This window comes from Euleptes europaea, chromosome 8 (assembly GCF_029931775.1).
Source record: "Euleptes europaea isolate rEulEur1 chromosome 8, rEulEur1.hap1, whole genome shotgun sequence".
Taxonomy (NCBI): Eukaryota; Metazoa; Chordata; class Lepidosauria; order Squamata; family Sphaerodactylidae; genus Euleptes; species Euleptes europaea.
In genome coordinates this window covers 29,454,249-29,474,726 of record NC_079319.1, presented here as the reverse complement: position 1 = coordinate 29,474,726, position 20,478 = coordinate 29,454,249, and the positions used below count along the sequence as shown (strand labels likewise).

The 20,478-nt window shown below is 43.3% G+C and overlaps 1 protein-coding gene across 1 annotated transcript; it reads left to right on the top strand.

Moving 5' to 3' along the window:
• The first annotated feature begins 877 nt into the window (after nucleotides 1-877).
• Nucleotides 878-13,161, top strand: DECR1 (2,4-dienoyl-CoA reductase 1). Its single transcript, XM_056854893.1, has 11 exons — nucleotides 878-1,113; nucleotides 2,011-2,098; nucleotides 3,432-3,631; nucleotides 5,785-5,842; nucleotides 6,006-6,092; nucleotides 6,827-6,974; nucleotides 8,383-8,482; nucleotides 9,655-9,727; nucleotides 11,832-11,978; nucleotides 12,765-12,827; nucleotides 13,102-13,161. Exons 1-11 carry the CDS (start codon nucleotides 878-880, stop codon nucleotides 13,159-13,161), a joined length of 1,260 nt encoding a protein of 419 aa, XP_056710871.1.
• The last annotated feature ends 7,317 nt before the right edge of the window (nucleotides 13,162-20,478 follow it).

The window sequence follows — 20,478 nt, the reverse complement described above, 5'->3', positions numbered from 1 at the left end:
AGTCCTCCAAAATGTCCTGTCTTTGACAGCCTTGCTCAGATCTTGCAAATTGAGGGCTGTGGCTTCCTTTATTGAGTCCATCCATCTCTTGTTGGGTCTTCCTCTTTTCCTGTTGCCCTCAACTTTTCCTAGCATGACTGTCTTTTCCAGTGACTCTTCTGTTAGAATCTGAAACTTACTTAATTAATCTGCTACCATTCAGAGTGATGGATCTTGGGTTTTGGCTTAGCCCATAATTTCAGTGAGCTTAGACTGGAGTAACTCTCCTTAGGAATGCACCGTTAGCCTTTAAGGTGCTGCTGGACCCTTGCTGTTTTCCACTGCTAGTGACAGACCAACAGCAACGGCTACTCATCGAGATCTACCTGCACAGCCATGGTAAACATCTGGGCTTTGATCATCTCGAATTAAAATGGCACAATTCTTGCAACATATTCAATGCCAATTAAAAGATGATGTGGTTCACCTGAGTTGGTAAAAAGGAAAAAAAATTACTAAAAAAAACTATAGCAGCCAGACTGCTAAACAAACAAAACCAAGGGCCCCCAGACATATCAACCTCATATCAACTGCTAAACAAACAAAACCAAGGGCCCCCAGACATATCAACCTCATCCACATATAAAGGGTGTCTGTTGCTTTTACCGCGCAAGCTGGGGGGGGGGCGTGAAAAGCAACCCAGAAATTCAGCCTCCGCGCGGTGAAAATATGAATGAATGAATGAAAGCGGCGCGTTCCGCTCGGACTCATTCACGGCAGAGCGCTGAGTGGGCGTGTCCGCGTGAGATCACCCGAGAGCCCCGCCCACTCGCGTCCCTCGCGTACGGAGGCCCGTTCGGGGGCGGCTCCGTCACTGGGCTCCCTGGCAGAGGGAAACATGGCGGCGGCCCTGGGAACGAGGGGAGGGTCCTGGCTCAAAGGGTTCCCACGGTGCTTCCCGGGCACCACCGCGCGGGTAAGGCGCGTTTATAACCGCGCCGGGACTCTTGGGACACCCATGCTTTCCAAGAGGAGGAGGGAGAGTATAACTGCAGGAATGGGTCCCTTTGTAGGGCTGTTGCACACCTCCCACATCCACAACTCTGGGTGTCGTCAGGAGCTCCAGTCTTGGCGGTAAATTCTGAAGGGTCTTGAACGGAACTGGAAAAGCAACAACACCGTGTTGGATTTTATCCCCAAAACTCAGGAAGCAAACGGGCAGCAGAAAACAGATTGGCCACCGCCCTGGTGTCTTGGACCATGTTTCCATTATCTTAAAAAGTATCTTATTATCTTAAAAAAAAATTTTTATTTCTAGCCCACCTTTCTATTGAGACCGAATGTGGATTACAGAGTCTATATCTAAAGAGTGGCAAATCCAATGCAAAACCTTCCATGAATATAGGCCATTTATTCATGGAAGGTTTTGCATTGGATTTGTCACTCTCTAGATGCACATTTTCCCCATCTGAATCCTCAAAACTCTGCATGGGGGCTTATGGTTGAGTTTTGAGAATAGGGATGGGGGGAAAGTGCATCTAAAGAGTCACAAATCCAATGCAAAACCTTCCATGAATAAATAGGCCATTTATTCATGGAAGGTTTTGCATTGGATTTGTCACTCTCTAGATGCACATTTTCCCCATCTGAATTCTCAAAACTCTGCATGGGGGCTTATGGTTGAGTTTTGAGAATAGGGATGGGGGAAACGTACATCTAAAGAGTCACAAATCCAATGCAAAACCTTCCATGAATAAATAGGCCATTTATTCATGGAAGGTTTTGCATTGGATTTGCCACTCTTTAGATACAGTCCATTGGGTAGGATGTGGAACTGGGTTCAAGAGTCCTCTTTTTCAGGGAGTCACGATGTACAGCTTGCTGCTCTCTCGTCAGTAAAAAGAGGAGTTTCTAAAAAAAAAAGCACACCTGTGTCATGGTGGTGTTGTGAGAGCATTTGTGCGATTAATGCTACAAATCACTGCACAGAATTGTATAGTGTAAATAATTTGGTAGTTCTGTTTCTTTCAGAAAGCAGCAGACAGATTCTTCAGTACTGTCTCGATCACAGCTCCTGAAGGAACCTGCTGTTGGGATGGTGTCTGGGTTATTGGGGATTGTCAGTCCCTCAGTGGTTTGAGGAGGTCATTGGCATTGGATCAGGGCTGTCAAGCACTAAGAAAATAAACCCTCTGTCTGAAACTCCCCTTGTAGATCACCTTCAGATCTGTAACTTCTCATTTCCCACATAGTGTTCTCTGGTTATTAAGCAATTTTGGGCTTCTTCCTTTTCCACAGACCTGCTCAGTTGCCACTTAATTCTGTTTTGTTTGCTCTTTAAATCCATAAAGTGATACTCTTGGCGATGACATGATCAATTGCTTTTTATCAAAATTCTGGTAAATATTAGCAGTTGAGCAGGTGTGCTCATCCCAAGGCTGATCTCTTGGTCTTTCTCAATATTTTCAGCCTTCCAATTTTAATTCTGTCTGACATTTCCTCTTCCCTGTTGAGTACAAATGCTCCTTCACTGGCAAGACACACAGTCTTTCTTTTTCCACACTTAAAACTTCATTTTAGCCTTCAGAGAAAATATTTTTCAAATGTCAAATAAGTTTCTTATTAGATTGGCCAAAAGGGTACCACCATTAATTTAAGAAGTGTACCATATGTATTTTATATTCTATCATTGCAGTACCATGTCTTGATCAACCACAAGAAATGTTTGGGGTAAAAATTCAGTGTATGCCATTCAGGGCTGCAGTTGTTAACTCCAACTGTTCATATGCAGATAGAGCTTCTTGTCCAAAGTGCAACTTTGCATTGCAGTTAAAGATTGACTGAGGATGCACCATTCTGACAATTTGTAACTGAAAATCCTCTTTACACCCTGGCATTCCACAAGTTTCCCTTACTGCTTGTTCAGACTTGCTTGCTTTATTATTTATCTTGGGAAACTCAGTATATATATTACAACTCTATATACTGCAGATTGTACTATGCCAATAAAGGTATTTGAAATTTGATTTGATTACAACTCAGTATATATATTACAAGCAAAAATACTTGGTACCTTGGTACACTTCACACTCTTTGTTGCTTCCCCAACCCTAAATATATTTTGTGATCATCCAAATAACCATGAAACCAGTTTCAAGCCCAAGGCAACTGTACTTCTAAATTTTTTGGAACAGCGGCCCTACCTTGCTAGACTTCATAGCGTGCTGATAAGAGAGTCAAAGAAAAACAGGATAGGAATGCCAGAAGATTTGTTAACAAAAATGGGGTGACTAAACGCTATATGCCTAATTTGTGCTTGAAAATAAGACTATGTCCTGCTTTGTTGGTTATGGGGTATTTCTTTTATGTCTACAGTAGTCCTGTAGTTGGGAATTGTTTCTGGGCTATGTAAGGTAAGACATCATCATCATTTTATGTATTTCCCTTTTCAGCTATTGAGCCACGGAACAAAAGTAATGTATCAAAGCGATATGCCTCAGGCTGCCTTCTTTTCACCTCTTCAGAAAATGATGTTGCCACCAAATGCTTTTAAAGGGAAAGTGGCCTTTATCACAGGAGGAGGGACAGGCCTTGGCAAAGGAATGACAGCGGCACTTTCTCATTTGGGAGCAGAGTGTGTTATAGCAAGCCGGTAAATTCCATTTTATAGTCGCTCACATTGCAATGAAAATCAAGTCTGCTTTTGTTACACGGTATGAAGATGTAGAGTCTTTTTATTCTGAATATTCAGTTCTTTATCTTTTGGTATATATGCTGGCTCACTTGGTGATGCAAGGTATTGCAGACAACAGCCTATTTGAGATATCTGGTGCTTATGTGATCTGTGCCTCCCGACCGGAAGGTGCAGATCTATTTAAAGGGCCCGCCGCGCGCCTCCAGGGAAGCTCCCTGGAGGCGCGCGTCAGGTCTTCAAACAGATCTGTGCCTCCCAGCCGGGAGGCACAGATCTATTTAAAGCCCCCCCCCCCAAGCTGGCGGGGGGCTGGCAAGACCCTCTGCGCTGTCTGGGAGGCGCAGATCTGTTTAAAGGGCCCCCCACGCGCCTTCAGGGAATCCCCCTGAAGGCGCGCGGGGGGGCGAATTTTCTCCTGAACTCCGGATCCCCCCGAATTTCCTCGGATCCGAAGCGGGGGAGTTTGGACTTCGGCACGGCCCGAATAAAAACGGGCTGAATTTTGCCGAAGCCGAACTATACCGAATTTTTTTTTCAACAGCCCTACCTTTTAATACTAAGATAGCTCTTGTTAGGCTAGTAGTTCATCATGTCAGAACAGTGGGCTGGACCTGAAGAGGAGAAGACTGAGAGGGGATACAATAACCATCTTCAAGTACTTGAAGGGGTTTTATATAGAGAATGGTGCCAAGTTGTTTTCTGTTGCCCCAGAAGGTCGGACCAGAACCAACAGGTTTAAATTAAATCAAAAGAGTTTCCATCTAGACATTAGGAAGAATTTTCTAACAGAGTGGTTCCTCAGTGGAACCGACTTCCTCGGGAGGTGGTAAGTTCTCCTTCCGTGGAGGTTTTAAGCAGAGGCTAACTTTGGACATATTATGAGACGACAAGAGTCACTGGAAAAGACAATCATGCTAGGAAAAGTTGAAGGCAGCAGGAAAAGAGGAAGACCCAACAAGAGATGGATTGACTCTGTAAAGGAAACCACGGCCCTCAATTTGCAAGATCTGAGCAAGGCTGTTAAGGATAGGGCACTTTGGAGGACATTGATTCATAGGGTCGCCATGGGTTGGAAACAACTTGACAGCACTTAACACACACACAGATGGCCATCTGTCAGCAATGCTGATTCTGTGACCTTAGGCAGTTCATGAGAGGGAGGGCATCTGGGCCATCTTCTGGACATGGAGTAGTACCACTGGGCATGTGAGAACTAGTCATGTGATCCTTGGAACCCAGCTAATTTTGGGTCGTGAGGCAGGAGGCAGACAGCAAAGGGTTAGGCCATCTGAATAAATGCTATACCATTGTCAGAAGGTTGGCATGCCTTGCGAGGAAGAGGGCCTTCCTGACCAGTTGTTAGCTCTGCCTTGAGCTGGAAACTTTGAAAAATGTTTGAAGTTGTATTTTCCTTTTATTCTTCTGTCAGTCAGCAGAGGAGAATGAGAGTAAGGGCTCCTCGTTTTCACAAGTTGCGTCTGGTATGTTTCGCTGTTTTCTACCGTTCCAGCAGTCTTTGTGATTGGTGGTCCCTCCCCACCCCTTCCCAAATAAGTGTTCAGCAACCAAAATATCTTGCAAAATACCTGTAACATCCTACTTTTCCCCTTTTGCAAATGCTCCAGCTTACATGGTGTTCTGTTCTACGCTTGCTTGAATTCCCATTTTTGTGTGTTGTCTTAAATGTTACAGTTGGAATTTGTGCATTTTTGTTTGAGTCTCTCTTTAAAAAACAACACACTGATTAATGAGGTTCCTCCGCCTCAGAAGGCATGTCCTTTTTTAAAGCCACTTAGATGTGATCAGTAGAAGTGCAATGCTGGATAGCCATGTTGTGAATTAGAATTCAAAGGAGGTTCCTCTGCTCTTCCCGGCTTCTCTGCTTTTTTCTGTACCTTGTTAGATCTCGGGACTCTTTGTATGTTATGTTTATGTTATTTCATTATATTTGAATTGATGCCATCAGTGCATGTTGTGAATTAGGCCTATTCACAATGAACTAAATCAAAGATTAGTTGAGCAAAATCATCAAATGTTTTACCTTAGATCAAAGCATGATATATAAGCATGTGGTGTAAACTTAGCTATGATGTGTGGGGTTTTTTTTGTAGAAAACTTGATGTCTTGAAACAAACTGCAGAAGAAATTTCTTCTAAAACTGGAAATAAGGTATTTGCTTACCAGTTGTTACTGATATTTGGCATTTTATGCATGTATGAATTTTATGCATGCAAAAATGTATTTTGAACTCCTGAGTTGTTTCAGAAGTTGTATTTACAGCTGTTGTTGTTTTTGCTGCTGCTGGTGACGCTGGTGATCTTTCATTACCCAGGTTCATGCAGTTCAGTGTGATATAAGAGACCCAACTTCTGTTAGTAATGCAGTTGCACAGTTAATTAAAGAGGCTGGACATCCCAGTGTGAGTATCCTAATTGGAAATTCATCATTGGAAATGGCATGTATTGTGTTGCAAACAATTCTATAATGTCAGGCAAGTAAACATTTAAAAACAGTGCTATAATACGTTACATTTTTAAAAGTAGCCTCCACTGTCGTGTTCACAGCAACTGAAAACAGCTATAAAACCAAATCTCTGGAGGGGGGAAAGGGTTGAGTCTTATGCAGTGGGAGTACATTTGTGCTCATGGAATAGAAGCTTCCCCTCTCCTCCTTCCTTCTGTAGCCTGCTGTGCCCCCCAAAATCCTGCTTCTGGGGGTTGGTGAGCCCTGAGGAAAAGCATGGGGCGCCTGCAGGAGGAGGGAAGGACTGGGGAGAAATTTCACTTGAATAGAACAAGCACAGAATCCAGTACAAATATGGTAGCTGTTTATATACACATGTCTTGTGATTTTTTTAAAAAGGTATCATTGTAGAGGACAGTTGTGCAGGTGTGTACTGTGGCTTATAATTGACTTGTGCGACTGTTTTGTTCCCATATTGAAATGAGCACACAGTATGCACTAAACAGCCCCAAGAAACAAGCATTTATCACTTGGAAGACTTTATGCATCTCTTTTCTCTGCGTGGATGTTTGCAGAAGCTGCAGCCGATAAATGCATTTGTCTTCTGGTAATCTCTGAGTGCCATCCGGTTTCATAAATGAGCCGGGCTCCGATTTCAGTATGGATTTAAAATTTCTTTCTCCATTTCAGATTATTATCAATAACGCAGCTGGAAACTTTATTTCTCCTTCGGAAGGCCTTTCTGCAAATGCTTGGAGGACAATCACTGATATCATCCTTAATGGGACTGCTTTTGTAACTCTGGAAATTGGAAAAGAACTGATTAAAGCACAAAAAGGCAGGTTTAATCCACACAGACGTAGTATTCATTGCAAGCTGGGCAGCAGACACTGTCTGGGCCTGTGCGGCTGCCTCGTATGGGACCTCCAAGCTGTTTTAAATAGCATATTTCATTATTGTAAACACAAGCCTGAAGTGGTTATGGGAAGAGAGTGGTGCCCTTGAAAGAGCTGGAGAAGTGCCTCTCCAGAGCCCGAGTCTTGAAAATAGTTTTAGAGGGTAGCCGTGTTGGTCTGCAGGGAAAGAGCTAGATTCGAGTCCAGTAGCACCTTATAGAGACCAACGAGATTTCCGGGGTAGGAGCTTTTGAGAGTCAAAGCGCCCTTTGTCAGATACGGTGCAGAGGAGCAGGAAAAGACTTTTTCTTTGCTTGCACACTGGCTCATCCATGAAGCATCTGAGCACACGTGCTGTCATTGCCTGGTCTCTATATCTCTGGAGCTTCCTAAGTGGAACACTGGCTGCACATTATGCATGCGGGGCGATTGGCAGCCTCCACTCACACCATCGTTGCAAGTAGATTAAGTACCAGCTTGGCCCCTTGCGAGGTGTCCCGTTTCTGCAAAGCCTCTGAACCTCAGTCTTCAAAGACATACAGGAGCCGCATCACTTGACTTGACACGACAGAAGCCCTTGGATGGGGTTTTTGCCACATTAACAATAATTGCTTAAGCACTGAGTTGCAGCTCAGTACCACTGTGGGAAACGGATTTCACTTATTTGGTTTCTGAATCATTTTGGGACCCATTGGGCGAGGAGATTATGGAAGGTTTGGTGTTACTCTTCCACAGGGAGTTATTACTGGTGACATAAAGAGCAAAGCTGGATCCTGATGAGTTTTTTAATCACTGCATACACATGGTAGCCCACTTGTAATCTGCATATTGCATCTTGTGCAATTAAGATGGTGCTGCAAATAAGGACCTGAGATTGAGCTTGTGGTTCATTAAGGTTGTGAGTGAATCCCTGGCTGCGAAAAAAAACTTATATGCTTTAATTATATGGGGTTAGATTCATGCAGCGTCAGTGAAAGGCGGTGGATCGTTCCTCCCATTGTCTTTCCCCCAGCTGCTACCTGCAAGTGCTGAAAAGCAAAAGCCATGGATTGGGGAACTTGTGTGGATAAAAAGCCACATAAACAGGCAGCAGCAGGAAGAGGAAGCCAGGGAAATCTCTCTTCCACTTCCTGCACTGGGGGAAGACTTCTTGCATGGGTGTAAAAGATGCAGAGGGTCCATCTTCAAACAGCGATGCCATTTCCTGTTAGATCTTGTTTGGTTTTTTTGAGTCTGAATCATAAACGCTCCTGGTTTCCTGTTTCCATGAGAACTGCCAGGCTGGGAGAATCGATTGTAGGGCAAGGGATGCAGCTGGCATGTGATGTTTATCTTCCTGCATCTTTTCAGGGGCAGCATTCCTCGCCATTACAACTATCTATGCAGAAAGCGGATCTGGATTCGTATCACCGAGCGCCTCCGCAAAAGCGGGAGTAGAGGCACTGTGCAAGTGAGTAATGTATGTCAGCTTTCTCAGTTGTTACAATCCCAGTTAGGGTTCAAATGTGATTTACTCCTATTCCAATAGACTGGTTAAATCCCAAAGGATGCTAACAGTTCATTTATATATGACAACATTAAGACTGGGGGGAGGGGGTCACAAGTCCCATATGGAAAGGAGCATAATATACAGACATAGTAGATTGCAATCCTCAAGGTCCAGAGGTCGTCTGCCCCTGATTACCAGATATGGCGGATAAATAGCAAGGGATACCCCTTGCTTTCACTTCCTGCTTCTGAGTTTCTAGACAAGCCATCTGTCTGGCATCTGTTAGAAACAAAGTGCTGGATCCAGCAAGGCTCTGTTTTCTTAAGCACCTCTGCCTGACAACGTGGTATATATTTTGTTGCTCTTCCCCATAATGGATACATGCTGGGTGGTGGATGATAATAAGCAAGTACATCTCTGAGGAAGGGGCACCATGGAAATAGAAAGTCCCGGAAGACTAGGCCCCAGCACTGTAAATAATGGAGCATCACGCAGAACTGTGGTGTCAGTTCTTGCTTCTCACTGCAAAATGACAACCTGGTTTTTATGTCCTTTTCAGACTTTGCTTTGCTATCTTGGGTGCTGGGAGAGTGCACTGCATACAATCATCCCAGTCAGTGTGGTCACCATTTTCTCTGAGAAGGGGCTACACATATATTTTGCAGTTTCAGTACATGCTATTTTAACACCAGAATTTGGCGGGGGGGGGGGGGGGACACATATGTGCACACTGATGCTGCAGCATATGCATTTCCCATTTCAGGTAAAATGGCTGTCTTGTATACTGTTGTGATTATGCATAGCACAGCTCACCCTAGTTATATGTGATAGGAGTGCCAGAAGCATAACACCTGGAAAGGGTTATTGTCAGTAGCCATTACTCCGTCAGTTGTGGAATTTTGGTAGAGGACTTCTTAGTGACATGCAAGGAATTAAGTGGGGAAAAGCAGAGAAGATTTCCACATAACTAAGCAGTTGTCAAATCTGACAATGTTTCTAGGGGGCAGCATCCTCAAGTGAAAAGAAAACTATGCATAAGCCCAAAATCTCAAAAATTCTAAACCTTTATTCTCTAGTTTTATCTGCCCTCTGTATGTGCTGAATATTTATGGAGTCTGTTAATGAATTTCTAGGTCTCTTGCAGCTGAATGGGGTAAATATGGCATGAGATTCAACATAATCCAACCAGGTCCAATAAAGACAAAGGTACATTCAAGCTTTGCCATCAATTTTGCTGGTATCATACCATACTCTGTGAAGCAACACACTTTGTTCAGAGTCTGGCTTTCCAAGCCTAAACATCATTACTTGGTCACAGCTCAGATCCATTTAAATTCATGATCATTTCTAAGCACATTTCTTCAGAATTTCATTTCCAGCTTTTGCGGCCAAATGTAAAGAGAACCTTTGCGTTGCCTCTCCAGGAACCTTCTCAAGGGTGCTTACAAAACAAAAATAATAAAAACAAAACACTGAATGATATTAATTACAATCCAGCATTAAAACACACAGGGCAGCATAAAAACATAGACCATGAAACGGACCACTGACCACTTGAAGTAACAGTTTCCAGGTTAAAAATAGTGTTAAAAGATCAGCCCCTTAATTGCAAGACAATTGACGCCTCAGCCCTCGAGCAGGTTTGTCATTGTCGAGCAGCACCTCAGTCTTGTCTGGATTGAGCTTCGGTTTATCGGCCCTCATCCATCCCATTACCATCCCCACGCACCTATACTACCCACGTGAGACACGTCCTGTCCATTCAGAAAAATGACAGAGGATTGGAACAGCCTCCTGCCTGTTCCTGATACCCCCCCCCACAATGGGTGGAGCCAAACAATTGTGCACTTCCTTCTATAGAACCAGGGAATGTCCTGTCTGTATAGATTACCACATAGGCACTTACCGTTGCCCAGCTGGGGCCTGGAATTGTTGTGGCTGATGGGAAGCAAGGGGCTCACTGCCTGCTCCAGCTTGGTACAAACTCGGGCAAAGGCTTCAGGGCTAAAATGAGAGGGGACTAAAAGCCAAAAGTACTGGTGGAAAATTTATAGAGAAATTCAGACAATGTTGCGAGTAAAATTTGAATTAGAACCCAAATATATGCTGTTGGGTATAACCCCTCCTCAAGTTAATTCTAATAACAAAGAACTTTATCAATACACAACTTCGGCTACTAGGATTGTTTATGCTAGATATTGGAAATCCAACACAATTCCAGCTACCACAGAATGGACCGGTAAACTCTTTGATTTTGCATTAATGGCTAGATTGACTCACCTATTGAAAATGAACTCAGTGGATTATTTCATGACAAAATGGCAACCTCTGTATGATCATTACTCACGTGCCATGAATACTTATTAAGAATAAGAAGTCTAGAGAATTATTCTAAAAACTATTTAATGAGTGTCTGTAACGATGATTATATGTTTAAGGTGACTGATGTTATTTTGACTTGACGATAGTTTTGACTGCGTAATGCTCGGAAGCAGAAACAAATTTGATCCTTTCCCCCATATTTCCCTTCTTTTTATTCTGTATCTCTTTATAAAAACAATAAAATATTTTTTTCTTCCTTAGCTTAGAAGCTAACATGATATAAAAGGCCACACTAAGCGTGATCTTTGGATTAACGTCTGCCATTAAAAATCTAGCTCAGCCCTCAACTGTATCTAATACATCTGGGGTATGCTGGGTTAATTTGAAACGAATGGAGTTATAAAATGGGCAACTAAACAAAATATGTGGGAGATCCTCTATTGAACCTGAGGAGCAGGGACATAGCTTTAGGTTATGGGGAATGAAAATATATATTAAAAAAAATAAAACGAGAGGGGACTGAGCTCAGAGCCCCTCCCAAGTACACACACACTTCAGCCCAAAGCCATGAAGAATCCTACAGACTTTGTTCTTCCACCCCTGGGATCGTTTTAGCAGTGGGTGGATGGGGCTTGGAGCGTGAGCTTCCCTGTTCCTTCACCTTCTCTCCTGTGTCTTTTAACGAGTTCCTGTTTGTAATGCTAAGTCCTGTTTAGTTAAAGCAGCACAATATCTCCCTGGCACCCACTGCTTCATCTTTTCAGAACTTATTAATGCTGCAGTCCTTATTTGAGCTAAGTTTAGAGCGCTGTCTTTTTCCCCAGCCTGTTAGATGCAGTGAAATCACATAAATCCCCCCCTTCTCTCATAGACCGTCATTTAAGCTGCATTTACCTCGATTGCTTTATGATACTTTAGCAGGGCCCTCTGCTCTCTAGAGGAGTTCCAGGAAAACAACGACTTTCTGAATTTTCTTCTTCTTCTCCAGGGAGCTTTTTCTCGGCTCGACCCAACAGGCGCATTTTTGAAAGGAATGATTGAGAGGATTCCTTGCGGCCGCCTGGGAACTGTAGAAGAAATTGCCAATCTTGCCACCTATCTGTGCAGTGATTACGCAAGCTGGGTTACTGGAGCTGTAAGTTCTAGCTCTAGCTGATACAGCAAATGCCTCAGCCGTTGCTGCTTCCAGAAGACTGTAATTAATTTCAGCCCAATTGTGAGCATGCAACACAGCTTAATAGAAATGGTTTCCATGAGGCCAAGTGGGGTTAATGGAAATTATTTCCAAGTTGTTTTGAAATACTATGGGATACTATGGGATTTATTTCAGTTCTGCTAGTGCCTCGGATTCTGTTTCTCTAAATAGAGAACTTGGTCCCCTTAAAGATTTTTTTTTTGTATTTGATCATACTTAATTTTTTTAGCATGTTAATTAAGGTTCATGTCACAGATGTTGAACAAAATCACTTGAAGTGCAATCCTATGCAGTTACTCCAGTCTAAGCCCATTGAAATTAAAGGGTTTAGACTGAAGTGATTCTCTTTAGGATTACACTGTTGGAATTGTTAGTGGTGTTCAGATAAGTGGAGGGGAAAAACGATCTTTCTTTCTTTGTTTATTACCTTTATACCTCCCCTTTCTTCCCAGTAGGGATACAATGGCTAACATTCTTCTCCCCTCCTCCATTTCATCCTCACAAGAACCCTGTGAGGTAGGTTAGGCTGAGAGTGTGTGACTGGCCCAAGTTCACCCAGCAAGCTACCATGGCAGAAGTGGGGATTTGAACCTGGGACTCCGAGATCCTAGCCCGGTGCTCTAACCACTACACCACCCTGGCTCTCACCAGTGATCTTGTAACTAGTAATCTTGTGCATTACTATTACATTGTACTATTATATTATATTATACTGTTATGTTGCAGGTCATTAGAATGGATGGTGGTGAATATGTCTCCATGGCTGGGGAGTTCAATGACCTGCGTAAGGTAATAGCGACTCTCATGCTTTGCACCCAATATTGCCAACATTTCAGTCGTTCAGAATATGCTTAACTTCTGTTGAAATCAGGGCAGTCCTAAACAGAGTTGCATGCTTCTGTTAAAGTCAATGGGCTTAGAAAGGTATATTATTTAGGTTTGCATTGCTAAAAGTCTTTAACTTTGGCTGGATTGTGTCCACTTCTATCTAAATAAACACTCTAAGTAGAAAAAAAATGTGAAATTAACACCTCCACTAAAAATGCCTTCTTTTCTGTTCTAGGTTACCAGTGAGCAGTGGAAAATGCTGGAAGAGATGATAAGAAAAACCAAAGGCTCATAGTTTTGTTTTTTAACTACTCTTCTTGCACAATTATTTTCAGTAATATGGTAATTTATAAATTCCATACAGTAATGATGCTAACAAACAGACTGACTTTAGTATCTGTAGGCTCGCAAAGGTAAAATGATTTTAATAACAAAGCAGAAAGGTTGGTGATTTATAAATAATAACTGTAATACAGTTATGCAAATAGCTCCTCATATGCTCATGAAGGGCTTTTAAAAATTATTCCACAATAACTTCTGTTAGCATTCTGTTCTGCATTTAGAATATAAAATATCTTGTCTGGCAGTGCAGATGGTTTTAGAGTTGGGGTGGGCAGGCTCGCCGGGGAAGTATCACAATGTTATGCCTCTCTCAGTGTACCTGTGGAAGCATCCTCACAGATGCATATATGAGAACACATGCAATAAATTTATTTTGCATCCCAGAATTGTGGCAGGCAAAGATACAGCACACAACCCACACGATTGTTGATAATGCAGATGATGACATGGCACACAGTCCTTCACTTGGCTGCAACTCTTCCCCAGCCGTTGATGAAGTTGCCATGAATCATCACAAACCTTTTCACTGTTAGATCTGATGGCATCAGCAAAAGAATGTTCACACAACAGCGCACCTTCTTGAAAGCGGAAGGGGAACCTGGCTAGGAAAACTGTATACTGAACCTCGAAACAAGAAGAGGGGAACAGAGAGGTGGACCAGGAGTCTTAACAGTATTATCTGAAGCAATGGACTCTGCCGGCTGTAGGATTGTGCTGTTTAGGATTGCTGTTGCAAGTACTGGAAAGCTGAGTGGAAAGAGATCTCAATTGCCTCAAGGGAGACATGAGGTGAGCAGCAGGCGTGACCTGATGTGACCTCAGTGAAGATGACCGGAGTGTATGACCTTAAGAAAAGGAAAGGCCAGTGATAGAGGCTTCGGGAAACTTGACACCGCTTTGAGTAGCAGGAAGGGCCCTTCCCTAAGCAAAAAAGGCAAGAGAGGTTTGGAATCTGAGTAGAGGGGCTGAACAGCCAAGGTGTAGTGAGGCAGAAAGGAAATGTGTAGGCTGTGTTAAGTCTCCCGAGTTGAACTGATCAGCAGATCTCTAGTTACAGCTGTTTGGTACTGGGAAGCTTGGATTGAGTTAGATGCCAAAACACATGTTGGGTCTTGGGCCAAAAGGAAGAAGTGGCATATAACCTTTTGAATGAATACATGAAAACGTTTCTGTAAATTGCTAATAGTTTAGACCACTTTAGGATGAGCGAGGGAAACTCAGTGACTTTCTGGAAGTGCCTTATGTAACAGAGACATTCAAGGCAAGCGCTGTTATCTTCCATGAGGCCACCTGGGGGAGCCATCACACCAATTCTTCCAACATCCTCGCTTCTGCTAGCAATGACAGTCCCAGACCTACCAATACGGCAATGAAATGGGACCACTTACAGACCAGATCACAGGTTTCTGTGTAGTTGGGGGACTCCCTGGATTTGCTGGAGATTCACATCATAAACTATAGAAGATATTCCCCAAAACAGCCCGATGAGGGCCAAGCAAGCTTTTTGGTCTTAGAAATGGAGGAGGATTATAAGGCTTATTGAAGCCTCAACAGGCTAGAGATCTGAAGTGTGTGTTTCCCAATCCTAATTTCCTCTGCCCAATCCAGGAAGTGTTTAATTTTTAAGGTCTCTGAACACATTGAGGTAAATAGTGGCCTGGTTGCGGGGAGGGGTTAATTAGGTCCAGAATAAATGCACACAAACACGGCCCAGGAGTCTAAACTGAGAAGGGGGGACATACTTTGTATCATAGAATCAAAGCTACTGTGGTGTAGTGGTTAAGAGTGGTGGTTTGGAGCAGTGGACCCTAATCTGGAGAACCGGGTTGGTTTCCCAACTCCTACACATGAAGCCAGCTGGGTGACCTTGGGCTAGTCACAGTTCTCTTAGAGCTCTCTCAGCCTCACCTACCTCACAGGGTGTCTGTTGTGGGGAGGGGAAGGGAAGGTGATTGTAAGCCAATTTGATTCTTCCTTAAGGGGCAGAGAAAGTCGGCATATAAAAACCATTTTCTTCAGAGGCAAAGTTAAAACTGGATGCATTCTCTAAGGTGTTCATTTCCTAACATCAATGCTTGTAAATTTAAAAAGCCTCCCCCGCTTCTGAGGACACATGGAAGGGCTCATTGCCTTTTGTAGGCACAGAATATTCAGAGTAAGATGTGGGACAAGAAAATGGGGAAGGGAAAACTGATCTGCTCAAAGTATCCTCTGACCTGTGCCCTGCCTAGGGGGGAAAGTATGCAAGCTCATTTATTAAAGCAAAGACGGCCCATTTTAATTCAAGCATCCTCGAGGACTGGCCTTGGCATCATGCATAGGGTTGCCAGGTCCCTCTTTGCAACTGGCGGGAGGTTTTTGGGGAGGAGCCTGAGGAGGGTGGGGTGAGGGGAGGGACTTCAATGCCATAGAGTCCAATAGAGTCCATTTTCTCTAGGTGAACTGATCTCTATTGACTGGAGATCAGTTGCAATAGCAGGAGATCTCCAGCCAGTACCTGGAGTTGGCAACCCTAATCATGCCACTGAAGAATCCATGGCATATATCTTGACGGGAAGGTGTGTGTGTGTTCTGTTGTGGCAGAAAATAAGACGCACGCACAGGCCAGCAGCTAAGATGGTTTTGAAGATGCATGTCAATTGGGAATCAGCTCCTGCTCAGTGAATTGGGCCCTGTTGATGTCGATCTCTGTTTTAGTGGGACTCTCTTGGGCTCTGGCTTTATTGCCCTGTAACATGACCAAGAAAGGGGAAGCCTCATGTGAACCAGGTAGGTAGGGGCAGACTCAATGCCTTCCATTGTACCTGCCGAAGCAAATGGACTGTGATCTGGGACACAGCTGGGGAGGAGACACTTGGTACATTTAGACCCCATCTCACTAGAACGGTCAGGCGCACTCGCTTTGTGTTTTTCCTAGTGAGCTGAAAGGTTCTATTCACCATTAGAGGACAAAAGTAAAGCGATGCCTTTGAGATCTTGTGTCCGGAACAAAAATCTGTCCCATCTCCTGCCTACGCTGACAAGAGACCCTGTTAGAATGACAAACCTCCCTATCCCGCATTGCATTCTAAGCGAACTGTGTTCTTGGAGAGGGAATTTCCTCTTGGTTGTATGAGCTGGGCCCACTGCTGAGCATTCTGCAACTTCTGTCTTTGCAGTTTAATAGGTCACTTGTAAAGGCGGTAACCTCAAAAGGCTCTTGATCTGCACTGGCCTGATTTCCGAAGATTCATAGGACTGGCTGCTTCGTTTGACACCACTGGGACTTGCAGCCCCAGGTAGCTGTGAAAATTGGGACACTTATATATAGGTGTTTAATTACGGAATCTTGAGCACTCACCCAAGACTGATGGTTCGTACGAACATGAGTATTGATTTCAATCTGTATCGCTAAATTTTTATTAACCTTTTTAATAGTTCCGGTGATGACCATTCATGGACGATGACTTTCTTCTAATGTATCAACGTACCTACAGTTCCAGTGTTGGTATCTTATGAAAAATACCCACCACTAGAAAATGTTCATTATAGACATACCCCACAAAACCTAACAGAGCGGTTCCTCAGTGGAACAGGCTTCCTCGGAAGGTGGTAAGCTGTCCTTCCCTGGAGGTTTTTAAGGAGAGGCTGGATGGCCATCTGTCAGCAATGCTGATTCTATGGCCTTAGGCAGATCATGAGAGGAAGGGCACCTTGGCCATCTGGGCATGGAGTAGAGGTCACGGGGTATGTCGGGGGAGGTAGTTGTGAATTTCCTGCATTGTGCTAGATGACCCTGGTGGACCCTTCCAACTCTATGATTCTATGAAACCAAAGGCTTCCAAACAAAGTAAATGCAGCAGCCATTGGTACTTACTTACCTATTCTGTGACAGCAGCCTGGATAATCTGGCTTTAACCCAAACTTGTTGGAGCTTGGGAACTAAGCAGGGTTGGCCACAGTTAGTATGTGGATGGAAGACCACCAAGGAAGACTGGGGCTGTTATGCAGAGGAAGGCAATGGTAGACCACCTGTGTCCCTCTCTTGGCTGGAACACCCAGGGGTTGGGGTCACTATGAACCGGATGCAACTTGATGGCACATTCTTCTATTCTACGATAGGTCCTTGGTTCATCTAGTCCACCGGTGGCGGGTCTACTGGGTTTCAGAAGTCTTTCCTAGTCCTGATACCTGAGATCCTTAACCTGTGATGTTGAAATTAACAACTCAAAAACATGGTTTCCATGCACTGTGGTTGTCATCTTACCTGGCTGACCTAGAGTAGCCTGTGAAAATATGGCATTCTACCTGTTCAGTGATATAGTTGACTGTATCATATGTACTCATTGTCCATAATCAAGAGTTTATACTTGGGTCTTCTTTAAAGGAAACAATGCATATATATCCCATTTGCAAACTTGCCTGCTAGCTATGTGGCATTAGCTCTTTTAAATCATGATTTTGGTGCCCCTACCTCACTTATCAGGAGAGTACTATACAAGATCTTCTTAATATTTATGTTTGCATTGTTTGAGTAGGGCAATGTGCATCTCCTCCAGCTCCAGTGCATATATCAGAAACCCAAATGTTTGAGAGTATGTGTTCATATATACCAAAGCTGGAAAATGTATTGTTGCCCAATCTGCACAAAATAGCAAATGGATATTGAGAGGACTATGCATAGCGCACTCTCCCACTTCCTGAGGTAGGAATGCCAAATCTGTAATGAACGGAAAGAGCTTTTGATTACACGTATACTAAAACTACAGCTTTTGGGGTGATATGGAAATATCTCAACTGTTCAATGTTCCTAGTAGTCCCTGAGCATGTGCACAGATGTATTTATGTACTTGTGTGTGCACACATAGACTAACGTCTTTAGGTATAAGATAGTAGTCGTTTGACTTCAGAAACAAATAGCTGACAGGCAACTTATTTGTATGAAAGCAGATTAACAACAAAAATCCAATTAGCATCGGTTTTCTGTTGAAACAATTTATACCCCTCATTCTCGTAATCCAGTATAAGAACCAGATTATTACTCACAAACATTTACAATATAAGCCCCCCCTTTTATTTGCAATTATGAAAAGACAAATCCATGGTTTCGTTGACAATCTAAGTTTAATCATTTTGCAATTCATAATGATGCCTGTAGGCAGATATTCAAATCACTGTTCCCCCTTTAAAATACACAATTATATTTTACATTGCATAGAGAGATTAAATGTGAGCGAGAAGGATGAGATCACTGCACTGAAAGCGGAGTTGTCAAAATGGACTTTCTTGACCTGCCTTGAAACCTCTGAATGTGTTACGTCTTTTTGTTTCCCACCCTAATTTGTACATGTTTCAGAAATGAAACGCAAGGCACTTGCTTTTTAGAGGCCACTTGTATGTTGCGGTATGGATTTTAGCCTGTGTATAAAGGTAAAAAATCTAGCTATAGCCATAATAAACCGACCCTGTGCTTGTTCCTAAGAGAGCATGCTTTAAGCAGAGGTTTCTTCATTTAACCGATACGAATCCACGAAAAGCCTTGTTCCCTCTCACAGTAGGGTAAAACGAGGACATCTCCATATCAGCTGAAGAGCTACACCGATTTAACAGGGGCTTGTTGTGAAAAGGAAAGCTTGCCGGGCTGAATGTAACCAAAAAGCTCCTTTCTAAATTTAGGTCCAGCTTTTAAAGTTAAAGGACTGAATCCAATGCAGACTCGGTATGTCCAGAAAGAATACCATTTAAAAGTGTTCATGTAGCCTGGGGATCTTACAGGAGGGATTTGAGTAGTCTGTACCACAACCCCTCCAGGTCGAGTTACCTGGATCTGAACCTCTGCAGTCGATGGGCACGGTCCAGGAGGACTCAGTGATGCCTAACAGCCTGATTTCAGGCATGTTTACTTGCATCAAGTCCCAATTTGTTTAGACTCCCCCCCCCCCCCAGTAATTATACTTAGGGATGTGCAGCCTCAGTATCATTGAAAACAATATACAACCTGGTCCTTTGCATCTTTACTCAGAAGGAAATGTCACCATTCAGTGTGGCTTATTCCAAAATAAGGGTATATAGGATTACAAGCCGTGACACACACATCTCGTGAATTTCAATGGGAGTAAATCGCAGCTCATTTCTTGCTGAATTGTGGCCACTGGGATGAAGCTGGGGCCAAGCACAACTTTAGCCATGTAGCGGATCAGTTTGCATAAACAGACAATTTTTTAAAACATTCCCTTCTAAATAGGATACAGGAAGTAGACAAACTAGACACACCAATACTCTTAGTATATTAAATTTAATGATAGATTACACTGAATGATGTAAAAACAGCAGTTTGCCAGAATTATAGTCTTCTGCAAAACGTGGAAATAGTCTTAGAAAATGGCTTGTCATATTCTGTGACACAGCAGTTTTCGCTGATGCTAGAGTTATACGGTAGGGAGGCTGAGTTGTGTTTTAGTCATTCTCCCTGTCTTCAATTTATTTCTTCAGCTTGCTCAATAAAAGAAGACATTTTGATTACTTGTGAGTCCTTCTCTGGCTTCGCTGTCAATGTGGACTAGGGGCTTCTCATGAAGTTCAGTGTCTCATTATCCTGAGATGCCCGCAACCTTGGTGTGTGTCAGTTCGGGGAAACCAAGTGGCTTGATGAGAGTTAGCACTGTAAAGTAAATGACCGCACTGCTAACACTTGTATGCCATGAGCCCTAAACCTCTTCCCACTTAGTAGAAACACTAGCAGTGCCATCCTAAGCAGAGTGATGACCTTCTAAATCCATTGAAGTCAATGGGTTCCTCCAGCAACTCTGTTTAGGATTGCACTGTAATCCTCACACAGAATAGGATCCAATAATGTCCTTCGGCAAAGGAATCTTACCATAGCAAGCTTTCCCCCATCAAAACAATGCTCCTCCTGCACTCAGCGGAAGGTAAGTGTTGGGCCATAAAATAGGGACTTGATGCCTGAAAGTTTCTTAGCAGCTTAGCACATCTAATTATGTGATGGCCAACTTTTATTGTCAACTGTGCCCCATGTCACACGAAGCTGCCTTTATCAGACCATTGGTCTATCAAAATCAGCACTGTCTGCTCTGACTGGGAGTTGCTCTTCAGGGTTCCAGGTAGATGTTTTTACATCACCTGCTAACTGATCCTTGATGCCAGAGATTGAACCTGGGACCTTCTGCATGCAAAGCGGATGTTCCACCACTGACCCATGATCCCACCCTAAAGACAAAACATGAATGATCCAGCAGGACAGTTCCAGGGGTGGACAAGACTGTGTTTAGGC